Source organism: Pleurodeles waltl, chromosome 3_1, assembly GCF_031143425.1.
Source record: "Pleurodeles waltl isolate 20211129_DDA chromosome 3_1, aPleWal1.hap1.20221129, whole genome shotgun sequence".
NCBI classification, from domain to species: Eukaryota; Metazoa; Chordata; class Amphibia; order Caudata; family Salamandridae; genus Pleurodeles; species Pleurodeles waltl.
In genome coordinates this window covers 1037787343-1037807742 of record NC_090440.1, presented here as the reverse complement: position 1 = coordinate 1037807742, position 20400 = coordinate 1037787343, and the positions used below count along the sequence as shown (strand labels likewise).

The 20400-nt window shown below is 44.1% G+C and overlaps 1 protein-coding gene across 2 annotated transcripts in view; it reads left to right on the top strand.

Moving 5' to 3' along the window:
- Window positions 1-20400, top strand: part of CFAP221 (cilia and flagella associated protein 221) — an 827291-nt gene that overhangs the window by 712674 nt on the left and 94217 nt on the right. For both annotated transcript variants that reach the window (XM_069224324.1, XM_069224325.1), the window contains exon 23: window positions 14843-14947. In XM_069224324.1, the coding sequence (XP_069080425.1) occupies window positions 14843-14947 (105 nt within the window). The remainder of the gene's footprint in view (window positions 1-14842; window positions 14948-20400) is intronic.

Here is a 20400-nt window from a genome sequence, read left to right as displayed (position 1 = left end):
AGGCTCACGCTGCCTCCCATGTCTCAGGGAGGGGATATGCGTCCGGATGCAAGGTTTCCGCATAGTGGTCCTGGGACAGCCCGGGAAGGGAGAGGGACCTCCGATGAGGTTTCCCTTTTTCTGGGCGGCTGTCCCCTCCTCCTCTCACTTGGACACTCGTGCTCACTCGAGCTGGGGCACGAGTGCTCCTCTGGATTCCCAGGCTGCCTCTGTGAGCTTCAGGAGCAGTTCCTGCTCGTGCCCCGGGGGCAACGTTAATGCTCTCCTGGACCCATGGGGCACTGACCGGCACACAGTGACGCCGACATTCGCCTTCTTGTGCCCCAGGGGCACCGAATACGGTGCGCTTCAGCCTTGCTTTGCGAAACAGTAGATACCCGGGTTGCAGCGGTGAGGATTGTGTAGCGCTCTCAAGGCGCTTGTTTAAATAAAACCAAAAGTGATCTCCAGCGCTGGGGGGGGTGAGCTATAAAATAAAGCACTGTCCTAAGCGCTGCCCTCAGCGTATGGCCCCAAAACAATGAAGCTGGAGCACTCCTCGTGCTCTGGATAGTTACAGGAGTCAGGGGGCCAAAGCACCTTGCCCCTGGAGACAGAAGGGAAGGTAGCACAGGGCTAGCAGGCCCCAACAACAGGCCAGCAGAAGGGATGCAGATGGTGGCAGGTGGTGGCAGTTCCTCCTAGTGACCAGGCAGGTCACAGGTCAGCACAGCAGCAGCAGTCCACAGTGGTTCCTGGTGGGTCCATCCAGCAGCGTCCTGTGTCCAGTTTCAAGTAAGTCTCTGGAGTCCCAAGAATGTCTAACTTGTATGGAAAATTCCCCTGTACTTATACTCAGTTTACAGTGTGTTTTCAATGAGGAGGAGAGGGGTTTTCAACCAGTTACAACTGGTTCTAGGAGTGTCCCTTCTCTTCTTCAGCACAGACTCCAAACATCAGTTGGGGTAAACGACCCTATTGTGTGAGGCCAGGACACAGCCTTTACAAATGCAGGTGTGCCCGCCTCTCCCTTCTCTCAGCCCAGGAAGACTATTCAGTATGTAGATGCACCTCTGTGACACCTTCACCCTCCCTGTGTACAGGCTTTCTGAAAAGTATGCCCAAAGCCCAACTGTCACTCTGCCCAGAGGTGGATTGGAGTCAAGCTGCAAAACACCAGAGTCATAAGCACAGAGAAATGCTCACTTTCTAAAAGTGGTATTTCTGTAATGGTAATAAAAAAATCCACCTACACCAGTAAGCAGCATTTCTCTCTACCATTACAACCATACAGAACATGCCTACGCTACCTCTCATAAATCAGACAATACCCCCCTACACTTAAGGCAGGGGATTTCCAATGTAATCCTATGAGAAGGCAGCACTCACAGCAGTGAGAAACCAAATAGGCTGTTTGTCACTACCAGGGCAGGCCACATTACAAGGCACGTGTCCTGCCCTCTACATACATGGCACCCTGCCCAAAGGCTAGCTAGTGCCTACCTTAGGGGTCACTTACATGTAGTAAAAGGGGAGTTCAAGGCATGGCAAGTAAATTTAGATGCCAGGTCCCTGTGGCAGAAAACTGCGCACACAGGACCTGCGCTGAGACAGGTTTGAAAGGCTACTTCAGTGGGTTGGCCAAGCAGCGCTGCAGGCCCACTAGCAGAATTTAATTTACAGACCCCGGGTATAGCTATACCACTTTACAAGGGACTTATAGATAAATTAAATATACCAATTAGGTATAAGCCAATCATACCAAGTTTAAAAGGGAGAGCACATGCCCTTTAGCACTGATTAGCAGTGAAAAAGTGCTCTGAGTCATAAGGTCAGCCAACAAGGGTCTGAAAAATAAAAAGGAACAAGGCAAAACGTTTGCGGAATGACCCTGTACAAGGGCCAGGTCCAATATCTTCACAGAGACGTAACTGAGCCAGAAGACAGGATTTATCCTGTGCCGTAATCAAGCAATTGTCAAGATAGACCATGAGTCTGACACCCTGACTTCTGAGGAAGGCCACCACAGGTTTGAGAATCTTGAAGAAACACCAGGGGGCTAAAAGAGAGACTGAAAGGCAGTATTTTGAAACTGAAAAAAGACTGGCCCCATTGAAATTGAAGAAACTTCCTGTAAAATGGATTAGCAGGAACCTTCAAGTAAGCATCTTGAAGATCTATACGCACCAACCAATTGTCTTGAAGAAGTAGACCTCTGTGATGAAGAATGGCCTACATCTTGAAATGATGGTAGACCGCAAAGTAGGTGAACACCTTCATGATGATCAGACAATATTTCTTGTTCTTCTTGAGAATTAAGAATACAGTGCTGAGGAAACCTGATGGATTGAATGTAGTCCTTTCTATAGCATGCCTTGAGAGAAGGGATTGCACTTCCTCTTTGATGAGGAGAAACTACTCTTTTGAAAAACAAAGAGGATAGGGCAGACAACACTGCGTTGGAATCTGATATAGATCTATGCAGTACCCCTAAATACTGAAAATCCCCCAAGGACCTGATACAAGGCATAACCAAGCATCTAGGCGAAGAGCCAACCTGCCTCCTATGGGAAGAAGGTCAAAACTGGAAGTTCTTACCTGAGAAATGACCTCCTTTGGCTCTGAATCCCCTGTTTTGGAATCCTGCAGCGGGGTTAGAAATGGGGTTTGTTGTCCTGATAATACTTTTGATTGTCGGATCCTCTATGAAGGGATTGACCCCTGGAGGGGTAACGGCAAGGAAAGCAACTCCTTCCTTTGCCAACCCTGCCAAACACCCATTTCCTTCATGGAAAACTGGGCTTTGTCTATCATGGCAAAGTTGGAAACATAATTGCTACTCAGCTTAGGGTCTATTTTTAGTAAAAGGCTTTTGCGTCTTTCTTGTGAAGTGTAAACATTTGTATTGCCCAACATACATATGGCATGCTGTGCCCAATTATTTAGGTTGTCAGGGTCTACTTGCTCACCATTTTTGCCATCTTGGTTAAATCCAGAATCCTGGTTATTGGACCCACCAGATCCAGAATCCTGTCCTGGCATTTAGACCAGGCTTTATCAACCCCTTTCTTAGGATCTTTTCCAAATTTGGTAAAAAAATAACAGCATATCATGATCAATAGTATGGGTATCAGCCACTTTATTGGGGAGGGCACGGGTGAGGGCATTTTTACTTTTATATTTATTTCTGGAGATCTATCTAAGACATTTCTTAAATAAGAGGAAACATGACCATTCTGTGGAGTTTGGATGGTGAATTAAAACAGGGTCAAACATAGGTTTCCCTTAATTGATCTACACGATCATTGGGTACTGGGTGGGATACACCATTAGCCTTTTCTCCAAAGGCCCATTAACAGAGAAGTCATCATTGACATTAAAATTAGTCTTGTCATCATTCAAGACGCCATTGTCCTCATTATCAGTGTCCTGTAAACTAGTGCTATTAAGGGGGGGGAGAAGGGAGGACCGAAAACGCAACCTTTCGGGTCGGAGGGCAAAGTTTAATAGAAACTCCTTTAGAAAGTACCTTCTGAGGTGTGGCACATTTCTTTCCTTTTTTAGAAGGAATCTCATAAGGGCCATGCAACATTTTGGAAATGGAAGCCTTCAAATTCTTTGAAACATCTAACATGGATACAGAAAACAGCCTGTTGTACTGAGTCTTTAATGAAGGAGTTAAAATTTTCTATTATGGTCTGAGATTCTTCATCTACAGACATTATATACAGGGGGGAAATAATTTCAATTAATGAAAAATGGTCAGCAAAACCCTTGAAAATGAAGACCCAAGGACTAAATTATAAAAACCAAGGAGCTCAAGGAATGAATGGTTTACAGTTTGAAGTGGATGGTATACCGGAAGCAGGGGCGTGTAAATAGGAGTGTCAACGGTGGGCCGCAAGCCAGGAAACCTTCCTATTAGAGGCGGGTGGAATTAAAGCGCACTGACAGGGAACTACACGAATGATACAAGCGGCCTCCCAGGATGAAGGGAGTGGATCGCGTATGTTGCACGCGAACAACCAAACAAAATGTAAGAAACAATATTCAGAACAACATTTAAATATTACAATAACTATAACATGCTAATTTAATAAATATAAATTTTGCAAGCAAAGTTCTTCACTGCAAGTAGCAAGAAAAGAGGGCTTGTTTGCTCTCAGTCAAGATAGTTATTATTGTGCTCAATGTCCTATTGGTTATACTATTGTGATGTAGTCTCTTCATTTTTTTCCCAGGGCTTTCTGGGTAATGAAGTTTTTGCTTTTGGCTGTTGTGTTTATTAAAGCAAGAAAAGAAAGCATAATATGAGCCTCCGGTCTTGTTATAAAATTTGAGTGTAAACAAATATGGGACAAGGATATGACTTATTGATGATCCAGTGGTGATTTATCTAGAATATGTACAGATGCTCAGATTGTACTATGTTATTTATTGCTATTATGCATGAATGGGGGCCATGACTTACAAGACGTGAAGGATCGTGTGGGCCTGCTCCCCCTGCCCTCTCCAACAATGGTAATAAATTCATATTGAACTTTGCAGTGCTGTCTTTATGACTTTTGCCATGCAGATTAATTATATGCAATATATGAAACTACATGTATTTAATCCTAGCCAGAATACAAGAGGTTAAATATATGCAGCGAGATAGATTCACAGTAATCAGGCCTCGTTAGTATGAATTGTTTTCTTCCCTGAAGTGATTCTAGCATGGAATTGATGAGAGAAAAAACGTATTTTCTCAAGTGTGCTGAACTGTACTCTGGTAATACCATTAATACCAGCTAATCTTATCTTTGTGATGCAGGAATGAATGTGTGACTCTGTGTATATTACTGCATTAGCTCTAAGTATGTATGTATATTTTCACTGTTAAAACACAGAAAGAGGTCAGTTTAGTGAAACGGTTCAATGAACACAAAACCAAAAAAGCCTGGAAATTTGTCAGTTTCCGTTATGGTGTGCAACACACAATGCACACCATACCTCATGCCCCCAGGTTTTATTCTTTGTAGACAGCCTTTAGTTTTTAGGTTGAGCGCAGCGTTCAACGTGTTGTATACTTTTAAGTATACTTATACTGTGGGTTCAAGCAATTTCAAGCAATTTCATCTGTTGGTTCCAGTGTTCTTTTAAAATCCTTACTTGCTAGTGGTCAGTTCTGCCTCTTTGGGAGCAGCACCAACTACTGTATAATTGCGCTATGTCCTGTTTATCTCCTCAGTAGGGGACTTTTTTTTTTTTTTTTAGTATTTGCCTGTTGGTCTTACACTGGGGGTGCGTGTTCAGTCCCTCCTCCCCAGCAGCTCCCTCTGCAAACATAAAACCAACAGCAGAGGAGGCTTTTCCAGTCCCCCTCGTTTATCTTAGCTCCCATGTTTGGCTTGGAATGGAGAGCTTTAATTTCCTCATTGCCTCTGCAATAGCCAGAAATGACCAGCTGCTGTGCTCCAATCGAGCTGTTTCAAGGGTGTGCCCTGCTGATTAGTGACTGAAAGCGCGATGTTTGTATGAGTATGATCCTAGAAGCCTGCATTTAAATATAGTGAAAATACAACTTAGAATGTATTTACACGAACTAAATACACTGTAAAAAAGGAGAAACAGGCACAAAAACGTACAGAAAACACTGCAAGGGCAGCTATGGGCCCCACAAGGCTATAACTGTCGTAACCTCTTTGAAGGGGTCCCTTGAAACCGCTCTCACTCTCTACCTGTTGTCCTTCCTGTTCTCCTTTCTTTGCAACAATAATTTCTCTTTTTGTCTGTCACCTTTTGGCTTGTATTTAATTCTTGGGTGCAGAAATTTTTTAAAATGTGGTCTAAATTTTCGATTTTTCGTGACACGTGCGCATTAGGGAGGTGATTCCTGTGCAGGTAGTCAAACATTCAATTTTAAATTGCAATATGGCCACGTGCTATTTTTAGAGTTTTTGCGGTGTGTATTATTTTCTTATGGTCACAACTGAGTTTTCAACTTTGCTGTACATAACATTTCTGTGATTCATTTGATACATGGCTCCACAGGTAAAAGAGAGTAGGTTGAGGATAAGTCTGAACTAATGACCCTTGAGGGTTGCTGCGTGCCCCGTGAATGTATGAAAGACCTTGCTTTGGGTTGTGCAGTCCTTCATCTAGTAGACTGTGGCTCTGGAGAACTCTGTGTGTACTAATGCAGTTGGACAGTTGATGGGCAGAATTCATATCCTATGTTAAAATGACACGAAGCATTAACAAGGACCCTAAAATAATTATTTCCATTGGTATGCTCCTTTGTAATATTTTATTTTCTCTCTGCTTTGCCATGCAGTGAGTAATTTAAAGTTCTGAAAAATGAAAATATTATTATAAAAATGTAATGATGAATTTGCTGAAGTGAGCTACATCCTCGCAGGAGCAGACATTGGCAGAATCATGCACTTAATGCTTTATTATTATCCACTTCATGCCTTATCCATCAGATACACAAACAGGCCAATAGTTTAAGAGCGCTTGAAATCTACTGTCAATAACTTCAAATGGTCAATTTATCCCTATCTAGAAAATATCGATTAATTAATATTCCTTGGTTTTATTTGAGTTCATTTGTATAGCTCTTAGTCCGTGAATAACTGCTTCAAAGCTCCAGAGGCTTGTTGAAGTAGCTGACATACACAGTTTGTCTGGGCGGGTACACCTTTAGGGGTTCCCTGAAGCATTTTAATTCTCAGAGGATGGTATAGTGCTATCTTGATGTGGCGCTATCCCACGTCCTGTGCAGTCAAAGAAGCTGAAATCTTGCCAAGCTTGGCCATGCGCTGACTGCCATTAGTCACGCAGGGAGGGTTCTGGAGTAAGCGCATTCCCTTCATTTCACCCGCACAATCTTATGGGGTCACAGATCTGCTGTGTTGATTTATGAGCACCCTTTCAGCTATGAAAGGACTGCCCCACAGTCATGGATGAAGCTACATCTCCTGAAAACTCACTAACTTCTTGACTCCTCTCAGACCACCCCCAGCTCATGCTAGAAAAGAATCATAACTGTAGTAATTTATTTTTATTATATAGCGCTAGCTTGAATGCAGTTCAGTAGAGTATAGGCTATCCTTGTTGGCAATAGTTTAACCTGCTCAGGTGGGCACATCTAAAGTATATGATCTGAATTTGTATTTCTTAAATATTTTCAACCGCAAGAGATTCCACAGGGTGACAAATATTCACTCAAAATAGAAACCTATTTTCATATCTATTCACGTGATGTGTAGTACAGTATTACAGCCCTATTGCCCAGTAATTCCGTATTCAATATCAAGTCAACACCCAGAATAAGTGACATTGGTGCCGATGATGTCATCATTGTCGTTTAAGAAAGATGTCTCATCAGAGCTTAACTAAGGGTTTTGTGACCCCAAAAAGAACAATTATCATATGAAATGTTCAGTCTCTGTATAAGAAGGAAATAATATAGACTAATTTTTCAAAATAAAAATAACTCATTTTATGGTGGTTATGGTGTGCAGGTGTTCATGTGTAATTTAAATAAAAGAGGAACATATTCTGTTGGCCAGTGGGGTTACCATGTTGTGTTATTGCATGGAAACATTAGTTCACGCCTATTATGTAATAATAAATATATTTTATGCTATTAGGACATGCTTCCTCTATTGTGATAGTTAAAGATAGTGGGGGGTTAACATTTTCTTCTAAAAGGGGTCTTTGGGTGGATTGGTCTGTTATGACAACCATTATGGGTACAGCCCAGACTTGCCTTCTAATCTCAGTGACAGGCAAGCGTAGAGCTACCAGTTGCCCCCAGTGCAGAAGTGTAAAAAATATCTTGTGGGCACTTGTATCAAAAAGCCAGTTATTTGCATTTCTCCTGATTGTTTTATAAGTTGCGGCACCCCACTTCTACTTCCTCTTCTCTGGAGATTGGTGTATGTGCCTTGAATCAATGGTAAGGCCTTTACTGACTTATTTGTCACTGAATTTGTGCCATGTTATTTTACTCTGCCCGCCTCTCCGCCCACTCATTGTCCTTCCAACAGACACCTCCAGCCATCTGTCCATCCACCATCCCACTGTCCTAACATTCAACTCTCTCTATTGGTCCACCCACACACTGACCTTCCAACAACCACCTCCATCCATCCATCCATCTACCAACTTACTCTCTTTCCAACACCCACCACCGTCTGTCCATCTATTTCCCATGCAGGTGTATAATATGCAAATATACATTTGTACCTAATGGGAATTAAAGATAGGTGACATGCATGCAATTTATTTGCTAGATAATATACATTTAAATACACTTATCAACAATGTAACTAAAGACTCATACTCAAGTGGGGACATACACACGCAAACGTTCAGTTGTGTTTGGTGCATTCTGGAGCCAGCACTACAACCTTTTCAGGTTTTGACATCAGCATATTCTGATGTTGCTGTATGCTGGAGTCAGCCTGTCTTGATGACTGTGTTACTTGAAATCAGCATATCTTGACGTCAGCCTATCTTGACATTGGCATACTTTAATATTGGTTATCTTGGCGTCAGCATTTCTTGGCATCAGTATATATTGGTGTCTACACATCGTGGTATGGTCTGTCTATTCTAAGTAGCTCTCATTCATATCTATCCGCCATGCCACATAATTCCACTACACAAATTCACTTCACATCACACAGGTCCACCACACACAATTCCACAACTAACAATTGCAATCCAACCCACATAATTCCACTACACTCAAAACTAAAACACATAGGTAAAAGACGTTGCCACTGACAGCATCAATAGCTCAAACTCTTATAAATGTGAGACCTATTGCATTGCAAATTCTTGTTTTATATGTCATCCGCTTATGGGAGTGCTGAACAAGGTGAGGGGTATGAGTTATGTAATCTCCACTTAAGAAGTGTCTGCCAAGTTTTATCCATATTTCATCAAGTAGTGGCATGAATATAACAAATGTTTTTTTCAGCTGACAAGATATAGAAAAGTGTTAACCCATTCTAGCACATCCAGCATCTTTTTCAAATGCCAATATTTAAAAAACTACTAAACATGCTTTTTCGACTGAAGTTTTGCTTACCTTCTAAGTTTGGTCTAAATGTGTTCAGTTGTTTTGGTTGTAGATTTGTAGGCATGAGCAAGATTCTGAGAGGAGCTAAAAAAGAAAAAAACACTTGTTTTGATCCCCCCTTCTAGCTTTTTATTCCTGCACAGAACTCCACCATAACTCACAATACCCACCATGTTTTGATATTAGTTGTCAGCTATTTTTTCGTGTACCTCTGACAAATTGTTTTATTAAGCATTACAGGTTGTCTGAGTTGTGGTGAATGTGGCATACTATTGCAGGAGTTTCCAGATTTATATTCAGTGAACCGTAACAAACCTTTTAACTGTGGTATGTTCATTGAATTTCTTTGTGTTCCTTATGAAGCACTGCATTCACCTGTCATGTATCTATTAGGTGATGCACACTGCTTTCGGCCATGCTATGTGCAGAATAGCTGCAGGGCCTGGCTTTCTCTGACCACCCCACATGGATGTTGAACTCCTGATGCGTATGGAATTTGGCTGTGCAACGCAGGAGGAGTTGGTAGCAAGTTGTGACCTTTGGCCAGGCCATGGCTTTCCCTCATTGGTTAACAAACTCCACTGCATACATCCTTTACTAGTGCACAGGAGAGGTTGGCCAAAGGGCCTGGCCTTGTTGCCAAAGGTCATTTGCTGCAGCAGAACCTGGTGTTCAGATCTCTTTCCATACAGTAAACAAACAACATTGGTTCAGTGGGACTCTTATTTTATATATTGATCTATTTATTCACAAACGTACATATATATGTCAGCAGTACACAAAGGTGCTACACTGAAATGTTTCAGAATTTTTGGTAAACAAGGAACAGTCCAAAATAGATTCACAAGTTTGTGTCAGCAATTTAATTAAACAAAAGAAGTCCCCTTTAAAACTGTTGACGTTTTGAACCTTTTTGAGACCTGGAAGCGGACCATCAACTTGCCCACACACAGTTTTATTCGTACTTCCAGCTCCGACATGCCCTTCACACATACTTACTGCACGTCAACATGATACCGGAACATAGCCTGCTAGAAGCTAGGGTGCTGATTGGGGCTTTATGGAAAGATTTCACCGCTCTATAGAATGCAAGTCAACAATACTCCTTACAATATTTCTGGGCAACATTTAAATCTCAAATAGATTTGGTTTAAACTTCTTTCTGAAAGGTACTGAGGCGGTCATTTTGACTTCGGCAGTCTTACACAGACCGCCGAAGCTGCGGGTGCCAGAAGCCCACCAGTGCTGGCGGTCTTCCGACCGCCATATTACGAGTACTGATGGATTTCTGCCACAATTTGGGTGGAAATCCTTCAGCAGTTGTGCTGGCCGTCAGCGGCGCAGAGGCGAGTCCACAGCCGTCACCGCCAGGCCAAAAGGACTTCGCCCACCATATTACGAGCAGTGTAGGTATGTGTGTTGGTGAATGCGTGTCTGTATGCGTGTTGTTCAATGCGTGTATGTATGCGTGTTGGTGAATGCATGTATGTATGCTTGTTGGTGAATGCATGTATGCAGGGTTTGTGAGTGTGTGTATGCGTGGAGGGTGCGGTGGTAGGGGGTACTGTCTTGGTGGGGACTGGGGGATGAGGATGGTGTATTGGAAGAAGGGGTGGGAGGAGAGGGGTGCTGTCTTGGAAAGGTGGGCTTGGGGGAGTCACCTGGCAGCGACAGGGAAGGAATTTCCTGTCACCGGCAGCCTTTCTGCTAGGGTTTTTGTGGAGGTGCTACTGCCGCGGAAACTCTGGCAGACAAGCGACTCCTAATACCGCCGTCGGTCTTCAGTGGAGGTGCTGTCCTCTGTCCCGGCTGTCCTATCGCCCTGGCGGTACCAGCGGGAATGTGGCGGTTTTGCAGAGGCCAAACCACCACACTCTAAATGTGGCAGTCTTGAGACCGCCAATGTCGCCCTGGCAGTCTTTGGACCGCCAGGGTCGAAATGAAGCCCTGAATCATTAGAGAGCTTACTTTATCATTAGACTTGAAAAACACACCTGAGGAGCAATTATTAGTTCTTTCACTTTCAGATAAATTTACTTAGTTTTTATTTTTTTTAATTCTTCATATTTTTATCTGTTATATAAGAAATCAGATAATCTTGAAAATTAATTGAATTCTATTGAATTCTAATTAAATTCTGTTCATTTCGGTGCTACATTTATACAGTTTTTAACAATGAAGTAAGCGGAGAAAATGACCCATGATGAAAGACAAACTTGAGATTGGCAGGTCTCATGGGCAGAATGTGAAAATGCCATGAGAAAGAGATACAACAATGCTGACTTCACTGAATCCTCAGTTTTTGCTTTATTGTGCCAACTTCAGAACAACTTCAACAGTGAGGCTAAATGTACATTGTACAAAACAGGATAACACGATCTCAGTGCATTTAAAACATGTAAATGTGCAGTAAAGGTTTTAGTGTGCTTTAACCCCTTCTGTGCCCATGACGTAATGGTTACGTCCTGATGCACAGTGCTCGTGTGCCCAGGACGTAACCATTACGTCCTGGGCACAGAGCCCAGAGGGAGTGCTAGCGCTCCCTCTGTGGGGTTCCCCCCAAACCCCCCGTTAGGCAAGGGTCGCTTCCCTGGAGGGGCAAATTGTATTTAAGGTATTTCTGCCCGCTTTGGGGGCAGATCGGCCGATTTTTAGGTCAATCTGTTCCCAAGGGGGGCAGAAACCACTAGGCACCAGGGATCTTTTTTGTTGCGCCGTCACGCAAGTGGAGCGATCCCGTACCAAGGGTCGCTCCGACAAATCTATTTTAGGCCATTTCTGCCCCCCCGGGGGCAGATCGGCCTATTGTTATTAGGCCGATCTGCCCCCAGAGGGGGCAGAAACCTCTAGACACCAGGGCTAATATTTTTTTTTTTTTTTGTTTGTTTGTTTGTTTTTTTAGAGATGGAGAGGGACCCATTAGGCAAGGGTCGCTCCCCTGGGGGGCAAATTGTATTTAGACCATTTCTGCCCCCCCTTGGGGGCAGATCAGCGGATTTTAGGTCAATCTGCCCCCAAGGGGGGCAGAAACAAATAGGCACCGGGGATTTTTTTTTTTTGCGGCAATGTCACGCAAGGGTCGCTTCCCTGGAGGGGCAAATTGTATTTAGGGTATTTCTGCCTGCTTTGGGGGCAGATCGGCCGATTTTAGGTCAATCTGCTCCCAAGGGGGGCAGAAACCACTAGGCACGAGGGATTTTTTTTTTTTTTACGCCGTCACGCAAGGGGATCGATCCCGTAGGCAAGGGTCACTCCCCAGGGGGGCGGGAGGACAGATTTATTTTAGGCCACTTCTGCCCCCCATGGGGGCAGACACCTCTAGGCACCAGGGCAAATTTCTTTGGGGTGTTTTTTTTTTTGTTTGTTTGTTCTTCTAGAGATGGGGAGCGACCCATTAGGCAAGGGTCGCTCCCCTGGGGGGCAAATTGTATTTAGGCCATTTCTGCCCCCCCCCCCCCCCCCCCCCCCCCGGGGCCGGCTGATCTAGAGGCCAAAATCCACAAGTAGGCACTTTGCAAAAAACACCTCTGTTTTCTGTGAAAATATGTGATGTGTCCACGTTTTGGGCCATTTCCTTTCGTGGGCGCTAGGCCTACCCACACAAGTGAGGTACCATTTTTATCGGGAGATTTGAGGGAACGCTGGGTGGAAGGAAATTTGTGGCTCCTTCTGTCACTGAAATCAGAGGAAAAAGTGTTTTTTGGGCCAAATGTTGAGGTTTGCAAAGGATTCTGGGTAACAGAACCTGGCCAGAGCCCCACAAGTCACCCCATCTTGGATTCCCATAGGTTTCTAGTTTTCAAAAATGCGCTGGTTTACTAGGTTTCCCCAGGTGCCGGCTGAGCTAGAGGCCAAAATCCACAGGTAGGCACTGTTTTCTGTGAAAAAATGTGATGTGTCCACGTTGTGTTTTGGGCCATTTCCTTTTGTGGGCGCTAGGCCTACCCACACAAGTGAAGTACCATTTTTTCGGGAGACTTGTGGGAAACGCTGGGTGGAAGGAAATCTGTGGTTCCTCTCAGATTCCAGAACTTTCTGTCACCGAAATGAGAGGAAAAAGTGTTTTGTGGTCAAATTTTGAGGTTTGCAAAGGATTCTGGGTAACAGAACCTGGTCAGAGCCCCACAAGTCACCCCATCTTGGATACCCCTAGGTGTCTAGTTTTCAGAAATGTGCTGGTTTGCTAGGTTTCCCCAGGTGCCGGCTGAGCTAGAGGCCAAAATCCACAGGTAGGCACTTTGTAAAAAAAAAAACACCTCTGTTTTCTGAGAAAAAATGTGATGTGTCCACGTTGTGTTTTGGGCCATTTCCTTTCGTGGGCGCTAGGCCTACCCACACAAGTGAGGTTCCATTTTTATCGGGAGACTTGGAGGAATACAGAATAGCAAAACAAGTGTTATTGCCCCTTGTCTTTCTCTACATTTTTTCCTTCCAAATGTAAGGCAGTGTGTAAAAAAGACGTCTATATGAGAAATGCCCTGTAATTCACATGCTAGTATGGGCACCCCTTAATTCAGAGATGTGCAAATAACCACTGCTTCTCAACACCTTATCTTGTGGCCCTTTTGGAAATACAAAGGTTTTCTTGATACCTATTTTTCACTATTTGTATTTCAGCAAATGAATTGCTGTATAACCGGTATAGAATAAAAACCCATTGCAAGGTGCAGCTCATTTATTGTCTCTGGGTACCTAGAGTTCTTGATGAACCTACAAGCCCTATATATCCCCGCAACCAGAAGAGTCTAGCTGATGTAACGGTATATTGCTTTCAAAAATCTAACATCGCCGAAAAAAGTTACAGATTAAAACGTGAAGAAAAATGGCTGTTTTTTTCACCTCAATTTCAATATTTTTTTAGTTCATCTGTTATTTTCTGTAAGAAATGCTTGTAGGATCTACACAAATGACCCCTTGCTGAATTCAGAATTTCGTCCACTTTTCAGAAATGTTTAGCTTTCTGGGATCCAGCATTGGTTTCTCACCCATTTTGGTCACTAACTGGAAGGAGGCTGAAAGCACCAAAAATAGTAAAAATGGAGTATGTCCCAGTAAAATGTCAAAATTATATTGAAAAATTGGGTTTTCCAATTCAAGTCTGCCTGCTCCTGAAAGCTGGGAAGATGGTGATCTTGCCACCGCAAACCCTTTGTTGGTGCCGTTTTCAGGGAAAAAACCACAAGCTGCCTTCTGCATCCCTTTTTTCCCATTTAAAAAATAAATAAAAATGTCACTGTATTTTGGCAAATTTCTTGGTCTCCTTCAGGGGAATCCACAAGGTCTGGGTACCTTTAGAATCCCTAGGATGTTGGAAAAAAAGGATCAAATTTGGCGTGGGTAGCTTATGTGCACAAAAAGTTATGAGGGCCTAAGAGCGAACTGCCCCAAATAGTAAAAAAAAGAAAAAGGCTCGGCACAGGAGGGGGAAAAGGCCTGGCAGCGAAGGGGTAAGAAGGTATGAAAACAAATTCACATACAAATTTAATACATACTGCTTGACATGTAAAAAATGACAGCCCTTACCTGTGTGCAACATCATATAAGAGAAGAGATGTGCTTTTCCTATAGACTTATGGATTTATTTTCAAACAGACAAAAATCCTTGTGCCATGTTTGCAGCAGTGCTATAGATGGTTTTCAGAAGTCCATTTTTTCATTTCTACTACGTTCACATGATAAAGACACAATGAATAAATATTAGTGTAATGTTCTCAAATGTCGCATGTTGAGTCTAGAACAGTTTTAGTGTTCAAAAACACTTATCGAGCTGTGTTCTCTTCAATTCAGGGATGGACAAGATGAAACTTTGAAAGTATTCCTCACCCCCGAAATGTTGAAAGCTGAATTTACACTTATTAATGATCAGCACATGTCAGCTGAACAAAGTCTGAGGTATGTGTACTCAAGTTCTCGTGTATCCTAATATTAATTATTAATGTTAATAATGTATTTAGTTATAAATATGCATTTCATTTTTATTTATACTTGTAGTTTTGAACTGGGTTGCTCTAGGGCAGTGTGTGTCTTTGTATAAAAAACGTACATCTTATGTAGCCTATAAAAAAGGTTGTGTCCTCTGTATAAACATTTATTATAATAACCTATCTTTTATGCATCCTTTTAATGGTACTGGGCTTTTCTGAAGAAAATTGTATTTTATAAATTGTACCTAATTGAGACTTCTAGTCACAGATTCTTTACCTTAGAATTTCTCGAGGTGTCAAACTGCATCCAGATGATTTTTCAGTATCTCTGTGCAGTAGTAGGGGGGCGTCATTTGGCTCCACTTGCATCATCGGTGTTGTCTGCTCTGGAAGTGACATACGCGCACCTATTTAGATGCAACCTACCCACTCTCATGTCAGTTCTTTTCTTTGCGCTCCAGCCACAACTGATTTGGAGAATAGCAACCCCATCTGTCACTTTTTGATTGAACTTTTTTTTTACATTTCCTTCAGTCTTTTTTGAGGTTTTCCTTCAGACGTGACAAGTATGTCATTGAGCTTCATAGCCCTGCAGCACCTGTCATCGACTGATGTTGATGACAGGCCCGCACTTGTATGCCTTTGGTGCCTCCAGCACGACCACGACCCAAGTTGTGCTCTGACTGCCGTGCCATGAACCCAAAGGTCTTGAGGGAGCAATTCTCAAGCTTCTAGTGGCTTGGCGTCTGACGCTGCAATGTTTGAGGTCCTGATTGAGAGGATGGTGCCCGGAACAGTTGCGGAGATCAAGATCCTCATCGCTCTCCAAGTCATCTGGCCACTCAGGTACATCCCATCACAAGAAGAAAAAGAAGTTGAAGAGATTTGCAACTTCACCTCATATATTGGTTGACGAGATGATGCAGTGTCGTGCATCAAGACCTTTATCCGCGGTAGAGCCTGTGCCGCTCCGCGCCTCCCTGATTTTCTGAAGGCCAGAGTGACCCCCACCCAACTGAAAGAGTTCTATAAGGCCATGTGCCTCATTTTTGGGCGGTCTGACACCTTTGATGGGCTGGAGGGATCGCCAGGGGCCTCTTATGGTTCTGTGTCAGTGGCTTCGGCACTGGCACTAGTTGGACTCTGAGGACCCTTTTCTGGATCCAGACCTGCACCAGTTGTACCACCCCAACCTTCCCCAACGCTGGTCCTGATTCTGACCCCAATACGGGCCAGGAGGGGCGTTGATTGATGTTGTTTCCAGTGCCGTCTGGAGCAGTGCCTTCCAAATCGGACACTGAGCCCTAGCCATATTCGCAATGGTGGTGGGGAGGGCAGCGGAGGTCATTGACCTCAAGTTGCTTTTAGTGGCAGTCAAGACTGATGTCTTGATGGAGGTGCTGCAGCTCAGAGTCTCCCCCTACGAAGCCCTCACTGATGTCCGTCTGGGGACATAGTCTGGCTTTTTTGGGGGATCTTCAATCATCTCTGAGGAACATGCCCTTTGACGGCTCCTATCTCTTTGGAGACAAGGCGGTTTTGACACTGAAGCACTTTAAGGCCTGTCGGACTACAGCCAGGTCCTTGAGCCTTTCTATGACCCCAGGTAACCCACAATCCACCGTCTGCTTCTTTTGTGGCCACAGAAGGGGCCTACAGCCACATCAATATCCTCCCAGCCACAATGCTATGCACGTTCCCCAGCCTCTGCATGTCTGAGGGTGCCGTACCCACAGACCTTGTGAGTCGGGCAGACTACAGTTGGGTCAGTCCATCACCTCCCCTGGCAACCGCAGCCTCCATAACCTCCTAATCTGCCACATGCCATCATAGGACCACCTTTCCTACCAGGCTGACAGAGGATGATCTGGCACTTCTCCAGAAAGTCACGGCTCTCATGGCCAAAGGAGCCATAGAAAGAGTGCAATGCCATAAGGGGGTAGTGGTTGCTATTCCTGCTACTTTCTGGTGCCCAAAAAGTATGAAGGCCTTTATTCTATCCTAGACTTCAGGTCTCAACTACTTCCTCACGGGAGAAGTTAAAAATGCTCATGTTAGCTTAGGTCCTATCTGCCCTGGACCCAAGGGACTGGATGGTAGTGTTGGGCATGCAGGACGCATAATTCCACATTCCTGTCCTGCCTGCCCACCTGCATTACCTGAAGTTCATGGTAGGCCACAGGCACTTTTAGTTTGCAGTGCTCTCCTTTGGCCTTACCAACACCCCTTGGGTGTGTACCACGGTGATGGTGGTGGTAGCAGCTCATCTGGGCAGATCAGGGGTGCCAGTCTTTCCCTATCTTGATGTCTGGCTGTTGAAGGTGGGCTCACCCCAGGCTGTCGTCTCCCACCTCCAGACTTCAGCGGACCTCCTGCATTCACTGACATGCCAAAGTCACACCTCACTCCCTCTCTGATGCTCTCTTTAAAATTAGCTTTTTCTGAACAGGGTGCAGTTTTGGCCATATCCACCGAAACGGCGAGACCAGGATATTCCAGCTATGATACAGATGTTTCTGTCCTGTATTTCGATGAGACAAACCCTTAGGCTGTTGGGACTCATGGCCTCCTGCATCCTGCTTGTGACACATGCCCACTGACATATGCAGGCTCTGCAGTGGGACCAGAAGTTCCAGTGGACACAGCATAAGAGGAATCTCTCTGACATGGTCCAGATCGTGGAGGAACTGGAAAAGATCTGCAGTTGTGCTTAATACACCACCTTTGGGTCAACAGCAGACCCTTCTCCCTTCCTCTGCCAGATCTCACAGTACTGACAGATGTGTCACACCTCGGAAATGGGTAGCCATCAGCGAGAGGTGGAGATCAGAGGACTCTGGTCTCCTGTGGAATCTAGACTCCACATCAACCTGCTGGAGATCTGAATGTTCTGACCGAAGTAGGGGAGGGTCCTCCACGCAAACCTGTTAACTCTCCGCCGCCTTGTGTGGAGATTGAGCAGCAACAGTTGATAGCTTTTGACTTTCTGCCTGAAGTCTGTAAAATGTTCTTGATGCCCAGGCGGCCAGGTGGCCCTCCACCAAAACAGTATACACCTGGCATTGGCAAAAATGTTTTAAATATTGTACAGAAAAGTCTATCAACCATTTTTCTGCTGATCCTTCTGATATTCTTCTCTTCATTCTTACCCTTTGCTCTGGGCACTCTTAAGGGTTATCTCTCTTGACCACGCAAAAGAGTTCCAGGTGGATGACCAACTCTTCGTACAGAAATTAATAATTTCGCACTGGGTCATTGTCTGTATCAAGATCTGCTATGCCCTGGCCAAAAAGCAGCCTCTCGAGGGCTTAAAGGTCAATTCCACTAAAGGAAAAGCAGTGACCACAGCATTAGCTTGTGGAGTTTCAGTCCTAGACATCTGCCAGGCGGTAACCTGGGAGTCCCTGCACACGTGTGCCAAACACTACTGCCTGGTCATTTAGATCTGCAGACACCGACATTTTGCACGTTTGATCCTGCAGGATGTTTTAGTTTAGTTAAATTTGTCCACAGCCCACCTCCCGGAGGATATGGCTTGGAATCTGCAGCTAGACGTCTCTATCAGATGAACAAGTTACTTGTCTTTGGTAACGCATTGACTGGTAGAGACAATATCTATCTGCAGATTCCTTACAGACCCACCCATGCCTCCCTGCTCTGCGGACAGATTTCTAAGGCTAGGGTTGTTCCCATTTTAGGGCCCTAGTTTTGACACAAATTTGCCAGTTAACTTCATGGATCTGCGCTACTAGCATGGAAAGTTGTGAAAAGTAAATGACACCCGCACAACTGAGTAGTGCCTATATAGGTGACCGCAACATCACTTCCGGCCCTACGAAGCAGACAATGCTACATGGAACTGAACGAAGCAACCAGACGGCGCGCATGCATACTGCTCACGCAAAAGTTTCCAGTTACCGAAGATAAGTACTTTGTTCTTTAGGGAAGTCACCAGGTTCTCCTCCCTCTTAAAATAACAAGCAATGGCATCGCCAATAGGTCTCACTTTTGGGACCTTATAAGTAGTTAGCCGTGCAGCACATTATCGTGGTTGTTGTGCTACCAGGGACTGAAGGGCTTTACAAAGGGTCATAAGCTTGACCTAAAACATGTGAGATAAAAAGAGGCAGGTAACAAAAGGATGGCACAGAATGAACCAAGAAGGAATTAGAAGACAAAGGGATCAACAGAAGAAAGCTAATAATGGAGGATACAATAATAAATAGAAGAAATTGCATGAGACCAGAAACATAGGAAGTAATGGTTATAAGAAGAGAAGTTGAAAGGCATTTGGCCACAGAATAAGCACACCAACATTCCCGAAAAAGGGGTGACACTCCCAGACACGGGTATTACCTTCCGATAGAAGATCTTTAAAATTCAATTACTTCCAGTTTGCTGTCAACTTTAATCATGCACAATGCGTGAAGACTGGGATTAAAAAAAAAAAAAAAAAAAGTTTGTGTGTGTTGAAATGTTAAGAAAAGAGAGTGAGGCAGGCCTGGCTACTGCAGTGCCCCCATAAACTTACGATTGGTTAAAAAACACAACCCATTCTGGAAAAGGCAGACCAAAAGCCCTGAAAATAGATCCTCTGCCCCTGCAGAAACATCTCCACTTTTCCCGAGCTGATCTGCGTCCATTGATGCATTTTCCCTGTATTCTTATTATTGAAATTTCCTTCCCTGTATGTCTGTGCTCCCAGAAGTGTTTGTATTTCTGTGCTTCCTGAGAAACTTTGAAGAGACACGTACAAACATCTCAGATACTGGAAGATAGGGCAAGATGATTTTTTAGAGGGTTAACTCCTGTCCTCAAATAATTCGGGAACTTGCTGCTGGTCTGCCTGCCTTACCGTACTTCTAGCAAACTGAGACATTGAAACTGCTACCGTCAGTGCTCGCGTCTGAAATAGTATCACATGCGCATCATAGACTGGGAGGCATGTTTTCAAGTTTGGGGTATGCTGGTCTTGATAAGACTGAACACCAGTACAGCTCTAGACTGTTGCTCCTCTGCTTCTGATCCAGTCCAACATTGAATACTTTTTCTCCATTCACAGGTGGTCTGGCATTTGTGGGTGGGCTGGTGTGTTCTAGGCAGAGGAAGACAGGGATGTTATAGCACAGAAGGTAAAGTGGGGCCACCTTGAAGGGAGAGAACTGCTTCATTGGGAGACCAGATTGCCAAACTGTAAGTCAATAACTACATTTTTGCAGTCATTGTAAGCATGTGGATATAGCTGTAGCACTCAACAACAAGACAGTATAATGTGGAACTAAGGTTACATTGTTGCACTTCTTTAACACACCTAATGGGAATATACCTGCTTTAGAAGTAACTACTCAAGCAAGGAAAATATAGTCCAAGTCCTGTGATGTAGCACTTTTTCATCACAGCACAGAAAACACGTCTCTTTAA